A 17,916-nucleotide genomic window follows, 5' to 3' on the forward strand; every position below is an offset into this window, starting at 1 on the left:
CGCCCATTTCCTCTGCCCCCCAACTGGGCGCGCTCCGGACACGATTCGTTCCATGTGCCTCCGCGCCCCCGATCAGCAATAATTTGCCCCCGTAAGTTCCACGGCTATATATACGCACGTCACGTACGCTCCATATCCTCCCCACAGCTAATCAATCACCGAGCTCAAGTCCTCAGCTCGCATTGGTCAGCGTCCTCGCTCGACGCGCTTAACTTGTTGCCACGCCACCTTAGCAGCTAGCTCGTCAGATCACATGGGTGTGGAGATGCTCATGGCGAGGGAGCACGAGCAGCTGCCGCGCTCGGCGTGCCGGTACCAGCGCCTGCGCGGCGAGCTCGGTGGCGAGGGGGAGGAAGCCGGGGTGGTTAGGGGTAGTGTCATGGCGAGGCGGCCGCGGCCGCTGCGGCTGCGGAGGAGGAGCTGCAAGGCGGCCGGGATGAGGTGGAGGAACGCGACGACGGTGGCCGGCGGCGGCAGGAAGGCGCTGCGGTTGCGGCTGATGCGGCTGGTGCTCCTGCTCCCCGCGCGGCGGCTGGCCGCGCTGGTGGCGGAGCTCGTGCGGCGCCTGGCGGCGGCGGTGGCGGCGAACGCGGCGGCGGACTGCCCCGCCATCGTCTTCTCCTCGCAGTGGGGGCTCCCCGTGCTGTCGCACTCCGCGAGCACCACCAGGAGCTCCAGGCTGCGGGCGTTCTACCTCGAGAGGAGCCTATCCGCCGGCTACGGCACCGGCTCGCCGTGCTGACGATCAAGAACACAAGCGCCGGTCGCTCCGATCCGACGCCGACCAGGCCTGCATGGTTGGTCGCAAGCTGCAGTGGAGAGCCTCGTACCAACCACCTCGCTCCCCATTGTAGTAATCTGCAAAGGTTTAGTGGCAGTACGCCATGCACATGGCTAGCAAGCTTGCAAGACTGTACTGTACTCTCCAAGTACTTTGGATACGTTAAACTAAGCCAACTTGAGATTCAGTTCAGGACTCTGCAAGACTGTCTTGTACGTTATGGCTCCTAATTTCTTTGACATGAGCAGTTGAGCATCGTTTAGTAACTGTGATGGTAAAATTCAATGCATCAACGTACATGATCTGACATTGTTGATGGTTTCACAGTTTACACACGCACCAACAGTTAACATGCTATTGTTGTTTCAATAATAGACAGCAACGAAACCACTAGCCAAATTCAAGTTCTCAGTTGGGAGCCGGTTGGCACACAATCAACATGCTTGACTGGTGAGTGATAACAGGAGGCAGAATCCGTTAAGGGCTAAGACCATCACACGACATGCATGCCTGAAGAAGCAGCAATCAAACGTCTGAAAAGCAACGACTTAACAGCATCAGCACATTACAGAAGTAGCACTTATATATACAGGGTTGCATAATGCAGCAGCAGGCCATCCCATAAGCGTGCTGCTAACGTTTCTGTTGCACCAATCTAGTGTGGTGTATGTACATGATTGGAACCTTAAACTAACCAGACCATAGAGGTGTAATGTATTTGTTATTATACAACATCAATTGGCACAGAACGTGCAGTTGAGCAACCTTGAAGGTTATCTCTGAACTCAGTTGAGACAGCAGGGACACCAACAGGTTCGACGCAGATGCCTTCTGAACGTTCCATGTTATCCAGGGTTCTTCTTGCATATATTGTAAATCCAATCGCAAAGACAATGGTGACAATAACAGATACGACGTTGTACACTATCTCAACTGTTGTCATTCGATGCTTGTGATAGTTCAGCTCTGCTAATGTGCGTATCAGGCGCCCACTGCACAAAAGTAGTGCAAAAATATATGATGACATGATAGTTTGGACTTTTGGATTACTTACAAGAGCAGTTGCTAAGTAATAAATGACTTTGACTCTGAATGAATGGTACAGTCCATGCCCAACTACTGAACTAGACTAGTATCCTGATTGCAATAAAATTTATTTCAAGTCACTAACTAAAGCCATGAGGTGTTGATGTGAATCTAACCTGTAGATGTTGATGAACACATCAGGAATCATCCCGACAAGTGAGCCACATATGTAAGGGTTGAACTTCATCTCAGTGACAGTTACAGCATAGTTAAGCAGTGCATATGGGAATGGTGAAATTCTTAGCAATGCAACCACACGGAATTGTTTGAACCAACTCCCTTCACCAGCCAGTTTAATCAGAGCAATCTGCCGTGGCCATTTCTTTTCTAACCAAAGCTGCATGTTGACAAACAAACAAGAGCAGAAGGGTAGCAAATTATAATACACTAAGGAAATTAAACCCAACCATCGCTCATAATCAAACAGTGCTTAGAAACATTACATTTAGGCGGTGACGAAACAATAAGCCGATCCAATAAGGTATCGACATGCCGATGGTGATCCCAGCCATGATGATTAAGAAACCGAAGCCGTAGCCGAAAATAATTCCTGTTAGCCACATTGCTGGACCAGAAGGCAGGAACACCACTGGGAAGAGTGCTAGAGAAGCAATTATCACGACCGCTAACATTGGCCTTCGAAAAGATTTTGCTTCCCATTGAATAATCGGCATGATCACCTACAATATCAGGCGTACAGAAAATGGAACACGAAGCATTACCATCACAATGATGTGGAAAACGTATGGGGGCATCTATACTGCATCAAATTGGAGATTCTTAAGAAGTATATGAATCGTGTGATTAACCATCATCTGATTGATAAATCATATGTGAAGCTTGCCTGGATTTTGGGGATTATTGGGCACAATCTCTTCGGATTGAAAGAGAAGATGGAACAATTTCTCTGCCAATCCGAAAGGATCGACCGATTGCGAGCAATTCCTGCACTAATAAGTCCTCTAATGGTAGATCAGACAAGGAGCATCACCTTCTCGGAGAGAAAGGGGAGGCCCCATTTGAGGAACGCGTAGCCCAGCAGCACCAGAAGCAGCAATCCAACCACCAGCCTCACCCATGGGATGGACGACCTCGACCCCGGCCAAGGCCGCGCCTGCACAGGTACGGGCGCAGGCACATACGCTGCGTTCACACCCGCCGGCGGTGGCGGCGACGGCATCGCCACGACCAGCCGCGCGTGCTCGTCTCCCTCGGCGCTCCGCCCGGGCCCTTCACCTCCGGCTCCCCCGCGGCTCGGCGCCTCCGGACGGCCAGGCACGCCCCGCGAACCCGTCGCCCCCGAGCTGAACCAATAACCACATACACGCATAATGCTTCAATCAGACGATCGCCACGCAGGCACAACTGTAGAAGAAGAGGGGGGGATAGCGGAGGCCCCACGCGTACTGACGTGCTTGCCTGCTCATCGCGCTCGCCCGCCGGGGACGCCGCCGCGGTTGCTTCGGCGCCGGGAGCAGCTGGTGGGACTCCCGTCATGGCGAGGGAAAGGGGGGAGAGAGAGCGACAGGGAAAGGAAGAGATCAAGTTGGAGTGGAACAAGGTCGGCCTCGTCCTCCCGGCAACCGCGACGATTGCGGCAGATGGAAGGGAAGGGAAGGGATGGGCCGAGTTTAGCCCACAAGACCCTCGAGTAGACCGGGCTGGCCCAAAAGAGGCCCATGAGTACCTGGGCCTTCGGAGGGCCTTTGAGAGTACACTTTTGCCGTTTGCGTCTCTCTCTCCTTCCTCAGCTCCTCTGTCCCGAAAAGGAAAATGGAGGAGAGAAGAGAGAAGCCGACGAGGCGACGTGCTGTGACGGGTCAGCTCAGCTCAGTGGCGCAGAAGCAGCAGCGGCGGCGGCGGCAGAGGGGGAGGCAGTGGCACGGAGCCGACGCGTGGGCGATTGCATGTCGCACACTCCTCCTGCCTGCAGGGGTGCAGAGGGAGGGCAGGCGGGCACTGTGGCTGGTTGTCTCCGCGCTAGCTTGCGCGAGTGGGTGCTGCAGCATCCGTGCAGTGCATCACACTGTGCTGCCTGCCCCGCGCAGCGTCCATGTGCGTAGGCACAGCCAGGGAGGCAGGCAGCAGCTACCCCCCAGGCCACTGGGAGGAGGGCAAAAAATTTTCTGTGGACACGATGGTTCATCGAGATTCAATGCATTGCCTTGCCATTGCATGCTGTGAAAAAACAGTGCGGCAGCTAGAATTTCTTATTTCCCTCTCATTTTTCAGTCAATTCCGACGGAAAAATATTTTAGCCAAAGCGCCACACTTATTTATACCTTTGTAAAAGATGCAGCAAAGGTTTCAAGCTGAAATGCTTTGTGCTGATAATCAACAAAGGTTGCAGCATGCAGATTCTTTCTGTGCTGATAGAATGCATTTCTTCCTCTCAAAGCCAAGAATAACCTAACCCGCAGCTTTGGTATACCAACAACTGCATTTTCTAGGATCTTGACTTGCTGAGCAGTGCCACTATAATACTAAAATAAACAAAGAAGAAAAGGAAGGGAAAAAGGGCAAAAGAATAAAAGAAGGAAGATGGCATGGCAAGCAAAGAATTGAAGGGGGGCGTGGCATGGACCATCCATCGATCATCTGTGCTGTCGTAAAGTTGCATCCACCTCAAGAGCAAAGAGCCATGGCTAATGATCCTAGGTGCTTCGCTTCCTACTCCTGCTACTGCAACCGCAACGCAAGCAGGCTCCTTTTACTTCAACTCACTGCCAACAAACCATCCATCCATCCTCAGCTCCTCACATCACATCACGTGCCTCTCAGCTCCTATCCTACTCTCTCACATCACATCACGTGCCTCTGTGCTGCTGCTCCTATCCTACCCCAAGCACTGATCAGTGAGGCTAAGCACTTGGCCGGTGGCTGGCTTGCTCTCACCTAGATACAGATTGGGCAGTTTGGCCCAGTGATCTCAACAGGCGTTGCGTAACCTCCCTACAAGCTAAACCACAGCGCTGTAATCTTCTTGCTCAGACACAGCAGGCTACAGGTAGATGATGCTGCAGCCTGGGGCCATGGCTACCGACGGATAGATGGTGCAAGAGTCGCAGAGACTGACCGCCGGCGACGATGCATAATGCAATGCGATGGCATTGCCGTGTGGTACACCGGTTGGGTTGGTTTGCTCGTACTACCGCTACCCGGGGGGTGGGGGGGCGGCGTTGTTGCGCGGGAACAGACCAGCAGCAGGACAGGGCTCCCCGGTGGCGGGGGCGGGGGCTACGACGCCTCACTTGCTTGTCACCGTCAGCGTCGCCATCGCCCGGCAGCCGCTGCTGCACAGGACTGCAGGTGCTTTCAATTCCTCGTGCCCCCACCGGTCCAAGATGCAGCGAACCGCCATACAGTCCACTGATAGCTCCGGCCTCCGGGGACTGACTCTTCGCAAGGTAAAAAAAAAAAAATCTGCGACGGTTACTCCGTAAAAGGTTCGTTAAAAACTTACAACTACTAGTAATCGCCATTGTACACGATCATAGTATGATCTGGTTGTAGAAGAACTGAGGCCAGTTGCACTTCCAGCTTGGTAAAAACTCCCAGTTTCAGAGTCGAGAAGGAAAGAAAGGAGAACATTTCAGATAGTATAGAAGTAAATTTTATGAGCCTACGCACATTTTTATAATCACCATGACGAGGCACCAGCTACTTCGTGCCGAGGTAAAACATTTTCGGACAGGACGGTAAAAGGGCTCGCGGCAGAAATTTAAAGGGACGGACGGTGCGTTGCGCACTGGTGCTCCGGCAAACAGACCACGCGGTACGTGAGTTCCACCACACGGGCGGAACACACGGGCAGCAGCAGCAGCAGCGGGCGCGGGCGAGAGAGCGGTGGACGCGGGGGCGGGGAGGACGGCCGGGGATCTAGATCTCTCACCTCACCTCACCTCCACTCCACCAGCGCACGCACCCTCCTCTCCCCGAGTCCAAACCTAGCCTCCCCCGAGTCCACGCCGCCGTCGACCACACCCCGCTCCTCCCGGCGCGCGCCGCGGCCACGCTCCCTCCAGCTGCCGGATCCTCCGCCCGGCCGTACGGGTCGGCCCGCTCCCGCCGCCAGCCGGCCGAAGTGCCCGCCCGCCAGTCCGCCGCCGCGTTGGCGCCGGTTCTCCGCCCTCGGCGTAGTCGGGGTGGAGTCGAGATCCATCGGGGCGCGGAGGGTGATCTCGTCTCGTGCTGGTGAGTAGCTCGAGCTCGCTCCGATGGAATGGATTTCGCTTGCCTCTCCACGGCCTGCTTTTGCTTCTGCCTCTGCAAGTCTGCAATCTGCATCCGGTTAGTCTCGTCGCGGATTGGTTTGCCGCGTTGGCGCCGTACTGACCCAATCCTTGCGTTCGTCAGTAGCTTGGTTTGTTTTCCGTAATATATGAGTGCGCGAGATCAGCCTGCCGAGGTGCGGGCGCGGTTTATTTTCCCGGTAATTCGCGGGTGTCTGCTGGCCCCCAGTGCTGCATTGGGTGAGCCTGAGCATCGTGTCAGGACAGCCACCTGGGTTTGTGTGATTTGGCGGGCAATGCGGAAGTAAGTCAACAAGGGGGCAGGGGCCCTGTTCTGAGAATGTGAGCGCGGGTAGTGGGTGATCGAAATCTCTCGGGTTTTGGGCAAATTACTGTTGATGTCATGGGTAGCTGATCACCAGCCTAAGGAAAATAGTGGACGATTGTACGACTGTTTGCGCCTCATGCTAGGCGAGAACACTAATCTGACTACCACATTGTTCCCTTCTTTCTTTCTTTCGGAAATGGGTTGTGCCTCATTGGGTTAACTACATGTCGATCGATGGTTTCGTGCATGGATTGTTGAGGACCACACAAACTTCACACTGTTCTATTGGTGTTCTGCTGGAACAAATTATCAGTCGATCCAGTGCCATTGTTGGCCTTTTCCAGGATCTTCACATCCACTAGGTGGTGGCTTGCCTGAACTTTCCAGATCCAGGACACTCTGATCTGATTTATGGGCAGATGTACTACAGTAATCCACATTATGACAATATGCCACTTTCTGTGGGTTTCTGATTGACTGAGATTGGAAGAGGATTAGCTTAAATCAAATTTGCTCAAGAGTCAAACACTATACGAACACATCGATGATTGCTGTAGATCATCTCTATGTAGATATGAACTGTAGTTTGCTTATAATTCATGTGATGCTTGGGTTCAAACTTGCCATTATTACTATGATATGAGTTTGAGTGATAAAATTTATCCTTTCTGATGAGTCTTAGTTGTATGCATAGTTTTCATTCATCAACATGGTGTTGTTAACTTGTTACTGTTGGCAGAAAACAGAATGTTCACTTGTTACTTCTGAATTCCAATTGATCTGAAAGATCTTTTGTTGGATACATGCTGTTAAGTTGGCAGTACAGAAATTTTTATATTGTTGATATCGCTTGAGCTGTGGATGGTGAAAATGCTTGAAATCATAAACTTCTAATCAAGCATAGCTAATTACTGTTTTACTGTGCCAATGTGAGGTTTTATCAGGATTATTTAGTTTCATGTGACTGTTTTGATTTCTTCAAGCCATTCTGCATGTAATATATTCCTAGATCTATGGGTTTTATTTCCTGATATTACTAAGAAATATTTCTGTTACACTTTGAATCATTTCCCACTGTTCATCTACTTATCTCATTGTATAACTTTATAACCATGACAGGGCTGTTGTAATTTTGTCAAGCCCTAGAAGGGCAGCTTGTCTTTATTGAGTTGTTTCACAATGGCCTATGATGGAGATGGAGAACAAAGCCAGGATTATCTATTCAAAATCGTTCTGATCGGTGACTCCTCTGTTGGTAAATCAAACTTGCTAGCAAGATTTGCAAGGAATGAGTTCTACCCAAACTCCAAGTCCACTATAGGAGTGGAGTTCCAGACACAAAAGTTGGTAATTGATGGAAAGGAAATTAAAGCTCAGATATGGGATACTGCTGGACAAGAGCGCTTCAGAGCAGTTACATCTGCTTACTACCGAGGCGCTGTCGGAGCTCTCCTTGTTTATGATATTAGCAGACGCCAGACTTTTGATAGTGTTGGTCGATGGCTTAATGAACTGCACAGTAAGATCCACTATTTACCAAATTCTTAAGCATGGAATACACTCATTCCAATGAATCTTTCACTAGTTTATTTTCGATTAATGGGGCTGTGTGTTACAAGTCACAATTTCCTAGTCATCTAGAATGACTTTTGAGTTCTTAGCATTAATGCACTTGCCATCATGAACCAATTATCTCATGGCCGACCATGGACAAAAGCAAGATGCACTTAGTTTTAGATTTCAACACTCGGCCTTTTTTCTTATTATAGGTTTATGCTTTTACCTCATAATTTATTTCTGACTCATTTTTACCACAGCTCATTCCGATATGAATGTCGTCACAATCCTGGTGGGTAACAAAACCGACCTCAAGCATGCTCGCGAGGTGAGCACTGCGGAAGGCCAAGCGCTGGCTGAGGCTCAGGGCCTCTTCTTCATGGAAACCTCGGCCCTGGACTCATCAAACGTTGCAGCAGCTTTTCAAACTGTTGTTAAGGAGATCTACAGCATACTAAGCCGGAAGGTATTTCAATCTCAAGAGCAGAAGAGAAGCGAGCTGCAGTCATTGAGCAACGGGAAGGCTGTGGTGCTGCAGGGTGAGACCAATGAAACAAGCAGTGGTGGGAGGTGGTGCTGTTCCTCATAACCTGTAAGATATCTCTCATATTCTGACCTTGCTTAAGCTTGCTCCATCTCTGTTCTCTTGACCATCGAATCCAGCTAGCATCGTCTTATTCCCAAACTTTTGTGTTGATGAATAATCTATCTTTCCAGGGCAGCCTGCGTTGAACGCGTAGGATTGGGAGACACATCTGGGTATGTAAGGTTAAGTCTGTGAAAAGTTGTTTTTCCATGTTCTTGTTCTAAAGGGTGAGGTGGGGCGAGGCTGCTTGTATGAAAGCTGTGTTTTCCGTCATGAGGAAATCAATGTATAGTTCGATTGATCCTTGGGAAGGTATTGATATACATGATTGTGTAAAGAGAAAGTGCGACCGACTGTTGTGTCATTCTGCATCATTCTAGTCTAGAAAGAAACCGTTCTTTCATTCATTCTACATCATCCTAGCCCCCAGGACACCTTCGTACGGTGATTTTCAGGTTCCAGGGAATGGCTGCGAAATATACGCTAAATTGTCATAGCGACATAGTGGCATCTGCTTCCATACCACAACTGTCGATGGTAGCGACTCAAGGCAGATAAGTTCAAAAACAGAAAGAAAAATGAAAATATCAAACGTTAGACAACAATATCGCAAGTGATCATGATATGCAGGATCAGGAACAGTATCATTTGTTACCGAGCACAGTCAATGATGAGGACATCATAAGATGTCATCGTCTTTGGGAGCAGTATCATCATGATTGGAGCGCGATAGCAACGTGAAAGCCAAGCAGCAGCAGCAAGCATGAAAGCTGACTGAAACGTTTCAAAGTTGAAACCACAAGGACGGATCGCTAATCATCGCTAGGAACAGTGCCGCTGCAGATTCACATCTTCTGCGTTCCCTCTGATGCACGCATGCCAATTCCAGTCCATCTCATGAACCAAACAACAGCGGACTGAACAGTGAACACAGATGCCGTGCATCAAATAGTTATCTGGATGGCAACCCCAGCAGTCGTTCACTAGTTGGTAGCTTCCATGGTGGAACACGCCGTTAACCCTTCAATTTGCAGATCACTCAACTGATTGAAATATCTCAGATACATAATTTACTTTGTTCCCACTTTAACCAAGCTCTCATTGGCAAATCTGGATGGCAACCACAGCAGTTCTTCAGTAGTTGGTAGCTTCCATGGGTCACCGTCGTTCTCTCTTCAATTTGCAGTTCCCTCAACTGGTTGGATATCTCGGATATATAATTTACTATCTTCTCACTTTAACCAAGTTCTCATTGCCAAGCCCCCTTAGTTAACCGTATATTTTTTTTCTTTTCATAGTTTGCTCCACAGCAAACGTTTGCTCCTAAAAATGCTGATAGGATCTGAATGGTAAAGAGACAAAAATGTAGCCATAATCCATGTTGTCTTGAAGTTTGATACTACATGGTTCAAGATAGACATTCAGATTACAGGACATACATAAGGCGTAAAGAATATGATCCAGTTACAGCAACAACTTGCTGAGCCTTCTGTATTTCACATATATACAAGCCCTTGGCATCTTTCGTTGCCTCTGCGCCTTGATCTTTCAGGATTCAACACTGCCAGAAGAAAACATGTTCTTTTGGGGTGTGTGTGTGGGGGGGGGGGGGGGGGGGGGGGGAGCCACAAGCCAGGAAACACCACGGTTTCAAGCATTTCATGGAACTGCATGGTTATCATCGTATCAACATGAAGTGGGAAAAACACCAAAGTGATTTACTTCTTTGAAATAAATCTTGAAGACACAGGTTTGTTGAACCTATAATGCTGTAACAGAATAATGTGAGAACACGTTTGGTAATTATTAAAACAAAAGTATGAATCAAGATTAAAATACAGAAGAACAAAATGCGATAGTGTTCCTTCCTTTTCTCATTTCCATTATCAACTAATCGAATAAAGCTAAAATACATAAATTAACAAACGTGAACAGATTAAAATACAGAAGACCAAAATGCGATAGTGTTCCTTCCTTTTCTAATTTCCATTATCAACTAATCGAATAAAGCTCAGATAAATAAATTAACAAACGTGAACTAAATGTCCAAGAGTTCAAATGAGAAATCTCAAACCATCAATTTTACCTAGGTTTCTTTCGCTTCCTCTTGCAGTTCCTTGTAGGGTCCCTGATTTAAAGTCTCACCACTCAAGGTTTTCCTCTGAGGTAAGTACTCTCCAGGAAGGTTCTCAATTCCTTTTTTGATGATAGCCTTTTTCATACTTGTTTCTCCTGTACAAAATTTTGGAAGTTTCTTTTTTGCATTTTCTGGGACTAGAGTTTTCTGAGAGTGAATACTGAGATATGATCTGGAAACAGCGGTAGCAGTAGCACAATATTTAACAGCGTCTTCACCGCCAGCACATTCTTCCAAAGCAAGCTGAAAATTGCATATTGGACACAAGTCAAATGCTTGGATATCGGGGATCAACATATTCCAGATGATACCTGAATGAGTAATAGGAAAAAGGTGCCAAACTTGTACATATAAACATTGAATGCTCAATAGCATGCCAAAAGAATTAGAATGCAAAAAAGCTTAAGCGTAATTCGCATCCATGTTAGATGAAGTTGGCAGGATACTCAGTGAAGTGTTGACAAGAATAAATTCAAATGTTTAAACAGCAACCATGGATGGTATGTTGATTGTCGACATGAACAATAGTAAGAATGATTTGCTGCTATTGCTAGTAGATCAGCAGCACTTTCTATTTAAGATTTGACAGGCAGTAATGATGATGAAGCAGCCCCTGAGCTCACCGAATCAAACTGCTCATGATGTAGCTGCTGCGATTTTCCCTTTCCCTCACCAATGTTCTTCTCTTCCTCCTCATTTTGCTGCTCCTCATCTGACTGATTTGCAAGGATAACAAAATCCTCCTCCAAATCCTCATCCCCGGACTCAACAGCCGGCAAATCACTCCCGTCAAGCAGCTTCGCGACATCCAGGTCGATAGCCTCCTCGACCCGCCTCGTCGCCACCGCAACCTCCCCGGAACCAATCGGAGCACGACTCAAGTCGTAGGCCTGCGCCACGCGCGAGTGAACAGAGTTAGCCAACCCGGCAGACAGATGAAATGGCGCGGACTAATGGTGAAGCGGACAGACCATGACGTCCACGGGGAGGCCGGAGCGCGCGGGGCGGCGGCGGCTGGGGAGGAACACGGCGGAGGAGCCTCCGCCGCCGGTGGAGGAGAGGGAGGGGCGGAGCTCGCGGAGGTGGGCGAGGTAGTCGTACCCGTCGTCGGGGAGGCCGAGCTCCAGGATCTCGCGGCGGACGTGCTCCGGGAGGGCGCCTCCGCCGTCGTCGGCCGACGAGGATGAGGGCTCATCGTCTCCTCCGACGGCGGTGGAGGACGAGGGGCCGCCGCAGCCGTCATCGGCGAAGCCGGGGACGGAGTAGGGGTTGTCGTCGACGCGGACGAAGACGCGGTCGGAGGCGTCGGCGGCGCCCGGGCGCGGGCAGAGGCGGAACGTGGCGAAGTTGCGGGGCTTGCGGTTGCGGCCTCGGCCCATGGCGGCAACGACGGCGGCGGAGTGGGGGGATGCAAGGCGATGCGTCAGACGGTCAGAGTGAGAGGACACAGCAGGGAAGGCGAAAATTGCCACCGCATGGACGGTCGACGGGCCGGGCTGTGATCACGGATATTTTCTGGTGGGCTGAGCGCTAATCTTTCCCAAATGACTGTGTGGGCCATTTATCTTCGGTCGATGGGCTGGATACGTGGCCCATCTGCATCATACACACGTCTGCCTTGTGGGCCTACGTGTGGGCCATCTATCTTCGGCCTATGGGCTGAAGCATCATGATTATTTATTGATTCAGAGTTTCAGACATATTATCGCCGGGTCAACGCCACACCCACGCACACTGTCCACTATACAGCGGACAGGTTCACTCAGCAGCGAGTAAGCGCACGTCTGAGTAGGCAGGGTGCGAGTGCGACGCGTTCATGCGAGCACCGTGGTCTCCACGGCGGCGGCACGGAGCACCGCGTCGTCGGCGTGCTCGCCGTCGGCCTCCACCCAGAGCTCCTGCAACGCCTCCTTGATGTTGTGAATGCTCTCCAGCGCCACGTCCGCCCCCGGAACCAGCGACGAGCTTCCCACCTGCATCGTTCCATGTACACATGGGGATTACCCTTCGACAGGCGCTGCATTAATTTGCAGAGTGGAACACAATGGCAGACAAGAGCTTACAACGACGGTACGGTGTGGAAGCCGGCCGCCTTCCCTGCGGCGATGTTGCGCGCACTGTCGTCGAGGAACATCTGCCATGGATGAATCATGAATGAAAGGGAGTCCTTTCACCATTGCAGCTAACGAGGATCTGAAGTAAACATCTGAGAGAAATCACTGTGGTTCGTTACTGGATTTATTACCGTTCTCTTGGCGTCGAGCTTGGCGATCTCTATGACAGCTTCCATGGACTCCAGAGACGGTTTGCACAAGACTCCCCTGCGAGGAGGAGCTGGGCCGTCAGAACCACTGCCAGTGTCGTCTTTTTCAGTTGCCGGGTTCAAGGTCTCGAAGCAGATGATGGCATCGAAGCAGCCTTCGAGCCCGAGCTTCTCCAGGACTGTAGCCGCATGGTTTTTGCCAGAGTTGGTGAAAATCTGTAGATGGAAGCAGCAGTCAGTTTCAGATCGACTAGATCTAGGGCAGATGCCACGCAGCCACTAGCTCTAGCTGTGTCTTCGCTGACAAAAAGGGCATGCGAAAGGGCATCAAGAAGAACTCACAATCTTCCTCTGTGGCAGAGAGAGCAGCAGCTGCCTTATGACAGGGTCAGGCTTCAGCTTCTCATATGGCAGCCTCTCATGAACGCAAGAGCGGAAGTCATCGTAATCGAAATCATAGCCCAAAGCCTAACACACGATAACTGGATCAAAACTCTATGAAGGTGAGCCTCGAAGTATCAGTACTGAGACAAACCTTGAGACCAGCCATTGTGGTTCCATGCTCCTTGTACAAATCGTGGCACATTTTTGGAATCTGACTCTCTTCAACATACAGCTTGTTCAGCATATATTCTGTCATGGCAATTCCAAATTAGTGTGTGAACAAATAATACTATAGCACTGAATTTTGTGGATGGAAATAAATGTTGTTTACCTTGTATGCTGGCACAGTATGCCAGGTAGAGTCCTATGCTCAGTGGAAAGAGAGTCTCATCAAGATCTGCATATGCAAGGCAAAGAGAAGTTAAAGAATAGTCCAAAATGGAAAGCAAAAGCCGGGCAACGAGATGTCTTTTCTCCATGTATCATGTATGTCAGGTAGAGGTACTCACCAAATAGCAAGCAATCAAATTTGGATCCAGCAGTGTATGATTCCATCGTCACAGATTAGTGTCTGCAACCAACAAACAATGGTTAGATTATTTCAGCATCGGCAGACATTTTTCTTCGGACGACAAAAAAATATTCCAGTTGCATCTGTCCAAATAGATCATATGCCAAGTCCATTCTCATAAGAAAATCTTGTTAGATTATTGCTAGAATTGGAGATTCGTTGCCTGAAGTTAGTAAATTGAAATGGGTAAATTGCAGAACGTGTGCAACCAATTCTAGCAACACTATGCATGATCAATCAGACCAAAAACAACTGTAGATATCAAAAACTAGAAAGTAGCGTGAGCCCAGAGGGCATCATGATATTCATGAGTAATGAAACATCATAGAAATTTACACAGACAACAAATCAACCGTTGCACACCAAAGATCGACAGTCGAAGAACGAAATTGGGGAAATGTTCTTTCCTAAAAGATAGAACTCAAACGACAGCAGAATTGGACATGTACCTAGATGCTAGACTGAAGGAGAAGCACACAGTCGTGCAGAGGTTGATGCCCCAGCACGCATAGGCTCCCCCTATTTATATGCTAGGAGGCGCTGCTGGCTTTCTTGGAGGATGAAACATCTTAGAGCAACTTTAGGCTTCAGCAATAGCCTTCAAACCAAAGCACTCAAAATCATATAAGGTTCTTTCTATTTTTAGGATTAAAAAATTGTATCCAAATCCAACAATAATCCTCTTAGATATAGGGCTTTCTGGAGACCTCCATGAATGACGGGGGAGGGAGAAATTTGGAGGTCTTCTCATCTTGAGAAGCCTATAGAGAGCCCGCTAAAGTACGTTTTTTTTAATACAAAGACTTGAAATTATTAGCATGCGCTGGAAATAGTGATAGACTAGGAGAATTACTACGATGGATACAGTGTCGGAGATGGCAGCATGCTCTTGAGGCTTCGCACGGAGACAATGTGGATGGACCAATTCACGTGGAAACACGAGCTAGCCGTTCATGCAGCAACAACATGCTAACATGTGCGTACCAATTAAGCCATCATCTGTGTAAGGTTTCATATTTATATTTCCAAAAACAACACATAAACAAAGCGTAATTAGTTCATAGATGAAATAGCCCACACAATGCATTGTTTCATCTTTTATTATTTTCGAAACTAGTATAAGATAAAAGCTATCTTGTAAATGGCATCACAATTTATTACATAATAGCCTATTTATTGTCCATGACACTGCTATTGGAAATTATTTTACATAGGGGTATTACTGCGATGGACCCGGTGTCGGAGGAGACAGCTGGCACAGAAGTTCATTCTCCAAAGGTAAGTCACACCGCGCTCCAACAGATTTTGCATAGCACAGGATACATATGCCCTACGTGGCCGTCACAGCTTCGTGTTCAACTGTTCATGCGAGCACCGTGGTCTCCACGGCGGCGGGCCGGAGGACCGCCTGGACGTGCTCGCCGGCGGCGTCCCAGAGCTCCGGCAGGGCCTCCTTGATGTTGTGGATACTCTCCAGCGCCACGTCCGCGCCTGCCACCAGCGCTGAGGTCCCGACCTGCATCGTTATGCACACCACGCTCATTTAGGCTTCGACTGTTCGACAGGTGCTGGTGCTGCACTTGCAGAGTGGCAGTGTGACACACAATTGCAGAGACAAAAAAAAAAAAACTTACAACGACGGTGTGGAAGCCGGCGGCCTTCCCTGCGGCGATGTTCCGCGCGCTGTCGTCGAAGAACACCTGCCAGGATGCACACAGAGAGAGTTCTTTCACGATAGTTGCAACCGGGAAATACAAAATAAATCAGTGTTTCTTCATTGCTTGATCAATTACCGTTCTCTTGGCGTCGAGCTTGGCGATCTCTATGACAGCTTCCATGGACTCCAGAGACGGCTTGCACAGGACTCCCCTGCGAGGAGGAGCTGAGTCGTCAGAACCACCATTGATGTCGTCTTGCTCAGTTGGCGGGTTCAAGGTCTCGAAGCAAATGATGGCATCGAAGCAGCCCTCGAGCCCGAGCTTCTTCAGGACCGTAGACGCATGGTTTTTGTCAGAGTTGGTGAAAATCTGCACACGGAGCAGCAGTCAGTTTCAGACTAAATTCAGATGCCATGAAGCTACTAGCTGTCTTTGCTGACACAGGATAGCAGGATTCAAGAACGACTCACTATCTTCCTCTGTGGCAGAGAGAGCAGCAGCTGCCTTAGGACAGGGTCAGGCTTCAGCTTCTCATACGGCAGCCTTCCATGAACGCAAGCGTGGAAGTCATCGTAGTCGAAATCGTAGCCCGAAACCTACCACACATGATTATGGAAAGTATAAAACGTGTGCAAACGATGGATCAAAACCTCTGAAGGTGAACCTTGAAGTACCAGTATTCAGACAAACCTTGAGACCAGCCATTGTGGTTCCATGCTCCTTGTACAAATCGAGGCACATTTTTGGAACCTGGCTCTCTTCAATATGCAGCTTGTTCAGCATGTATTCTGCATAATGGTAATTCCACATTAGTGTATGAACAAATAATATTGTATCAATGACTGAATCTGTGGATGGAAATAAATGTTATTGTTACCTTGTATGTTGTCACGGCATGCTTGGTTGATTCCTAAGCTCAGTGGATAGAGGGTGTCGTCAATGTCTGCATATGCAAGGGGCAGAGAGAAGTTAAAGAATCATCCGAAAGGAAAACAAAAGCTGTGCAAACAGGTATCCATTTCAACATGTATGTCAGGTGCTCACCAAATAGCAAGCAATCAAATTTGGCTCCAGCAGTGTATGATTCCATCTTCACAGATTAGTGTCTGCGAAAGCACATGAAAATTTTTTAGGGGAAATACGATAAGACTTTTTTCCTTTGGACGAAAAAATTAAAAGATTATAGTTGCATCTTTTCATATAGCTTCAGATGTCAAGTCCATGCTCATAAGCACATCTGGTTAGATATTGCTGAATTGGAGATTCACACGCCGTTTTGCGTGTTGACTAGTTCTTGTAAACCCAGAATGATATAGTTATTGAAGTGAAACATAAGGTTCATCTGGCAACAGCCGACTCATTGATTGAGTAGATCAATTGTTGCCCAAGCGGCCAAGACAAAGAAAATGGCCATACGAGGATGTGTTAAGCAAGTAGTGATTACAACTTAACATGTATCCAACCATGTTAAAGTGTGGAAAAGTTAGGAAAAATTACTGCCTTGTGGATGCACAAAAATGTTATAGGATGTTTCAGTTGCGAAAATATTTTTAAGAAATTACTATGCACGATCAATCAGACAAAAAACAACCATAAATATCAACAACTAGAAGCTAGAGTGAGCCCAGAGATCATCATGATGTTCATCAGTAAAGAAACACTACAGAAAAATTACGCATAAAACAAATAATCAGCCGGTGCAAACCAAGATCAACAATTTGACGAACGAAATTTCTTTTTTTTTTTTTGTGACAAGACGAACGAAATTTCAGGGAAATATTCTTCTTCCCAGAAAGAAAGAACTCAAACGGCAGCAGAATTGGACATGTACCTAGGTGCTAAGCTAAAGGAGAAGCACAAAGTCTTCGCAGAGTTTGATGCCACAACTCGCATAGGCTTTCCCTATTTATACACTTGGGAGGCGCTGCCGGCTTTGTTGGGAGATGACACATGGTTAGCCACATTAGTGGGGGTCTGGCCTTAAAGTACTAATCCACGGCCTGAGTCCTTCCAATCTTTTCTACTACCTGCTATACGCTTTAGCTGCCGATTTTCACCAAGAACCGACCAAAGAATCTCGCTTTAGTTGCTCTCCTACACGAACTGCCCTTGCTTTGGCTTAACTGGATGCAACCGACCTAATAGAAAATTGTGCACGAGTGATGCAGTGGTGTAACCTTAACTTTACAAGTGGTAGTGGTTGTGGGCATGCATAATGCGTGGTGATTATTGCTTGGGTGAACGACCACTCAACTCAGGTTAGAGCGTGTTGAAAAGGGGTGAGCGAGTACACAGTTCAATTTGCTGCTCGAAATGATGTCTGGTTTGGAGAA

The 17,916-nt window shown here is 48.4% G+C and overlaps 4 protein-coding genes and 1 pseudogene across 10 annotated transcripts; 1 reads left to right on the plus strand and 4 right to left on the minus strand.

The window, feature by feature from the left end:
* Positions 1-1,288: 1,288 nt before the first annotated feature.
* LOC101780070 (TVP38/TMEM64 family membrane protein slr0305) lies at positions 1,289-3,434 on the minus strand. Of its 3 annotated transcripts, none has more exons than XM_004958377.2 (5): positions 3,279-3,434; positions 2,859-3,171; positions 2,311-2,547; positions 1,984-2,204; positions 1,289-1,773 (listed from the first exon to the last, which is right to left on the minus strand). In XM_004958377.2, the coding sequence occupies exons 1-5, from the start codon at positions 3,362-3,364 to the stop codon at positions 1,506-1,508; spliced, it is 1,125 nt and encodes a 374-aa protein (XP_004958434.1). In that variant the 5' UTR covers positions 3,365-3,434; the 3' UTR covers positions 1,289-1,505. The 3 variants fall into 3 exon arrangements, with proteins under 3 accessions (XP_004958434.1, XP_012698891.1, XP_022679656.1); XM_012843437.2 differs by having other exon boundaries at positions 3,269-3,421; XM_022823921.1 differs by having other exon boundaries at positions 3,287-3,417.
* Positions 3,435-5,607: 2,173 nt separating this feature from the next.
* LOC101780471 (ras-related protein RABA5a) lies at positions 5,608-8,977 on the plus strand. Of its 2 annotated transcripts, none has more exons than XM_022824485.1 (4): positions 5,608-6,061; positions 7,547-7,946; positions 8,245-8,576; positions 8,707-8,937. In XM_022824485.1, the coding sequence occupies exons 2-3, from the start codon at positions 7,607-7,609 to the stop codon at positions 8,571-8,573; spliced, it is 669 nt and encodes a 222-aa protein (XP_022680220.1). In that variant the 5' UTR covers positions 5,608-6,061; positions 7,547-7,606; the 3' UTR covers positions 8,574-8,576; positions 8,707-8,937. The 2 variants fall into 2 exon arrangements, with proteins under 2 accessions (XP_022680220.1, XP_004958435.1); XM_004958378.2 differs by having other exon boundaries at positions 5,611-6,061; positions 8,702-8,977.
* Positions 8,978-9,913: 936 nt separating this feature from the next.
* LOC101780873 lies at positions 9,914-12,151 on the minus strand. 4 transcript variants are annotated; one of them, XM_022824483.1, is made up of 5 exons: positions 11,679-12,151; positions 11,331-11,597; positions 10,657-10,950; positions 10,199-10,237; positions 9,914-10,137 (listed from the first exon to the last, which is right to left on the minus strand). In XM_022824483.1, the coding sequence occupies exons 1-3, from the start codon at positions 12,084-12,086 to the stop codon at positions 10,657-10,659; spliced, it is 969 nt and encodes a 322-aa protein (XP_022680218.1). In that variant the 5' UTR covers positions 12,087-12,151; the 3' UTR covers positions 9,914-10,137; positions 10,199-10,237. The 4 variants fall into 4 exon arrangements, with proteins under 4 accessions (XP_022680218.1, XP_022680219.1, XP_004958436.1 ...); XM_022824484.1 differs by lacking the exon at positions 10,199-10,237 and having other exon boundaries at positions 9,914-10,131; XM_004958379.4 differs by lacking the exon at positions 9,914-10,137 and having other exon boundaries at positions 10,187-10,339; positions 11,679-12,150.
* Positions 12,152-12,521: 370 nt separating this feature from the next.
* Positions 12,522-13,909, minus strand: LOC101781280 (annotated as a pseudogene).
* Positions 13,910-14,981: 1,072 nt separating this feature from the next.
* LOC101781676 (phosphate metabolism protein 8) lies at positions 14,982-17,560 on the minus strand. Its single transcript, XM_004958380.2, has 8 exons — positions 17,415-17,560; positions 16,628-16,689; positions 16,461-16,526; positions 16,274-16,371; positions 16,054-16,179; positions 15,719-15,952; positions 15,560-15,625; positions 14,982-15,441 (listed from the first exon to the last, which is right to left on the minus strand). Exons 2-8 carry the CDS (start codon positions 16,671-16,673, stop codon positions 15,289-15,291), a joined length of 789 nt encoding a protein of 262 aa, XP_004958437.1. The 5' UTR covers positions 16,674-16,689; positions 17,415-17,560; the 3' UTR covers positions 14,982-15,288.
* Positions 17,561-17,916: the final 356 nt, after the last annotated feature.

The sequence above is a fragment of the Setaria italica genome, chromosome II, assembly GCF_000263155.2.
Source record: "Setaria italica strain Yugu1 chromosome II, Setaria_italica_v2.0, whole genome shotgun sequence".
Taxonomy (NCBI): domain Eukaryota; kingdom Viridiplantae; phylum Streptophyta; class Magnoliopsida; order Poales; family Poaceae; genus Setaria; species Setaria italica.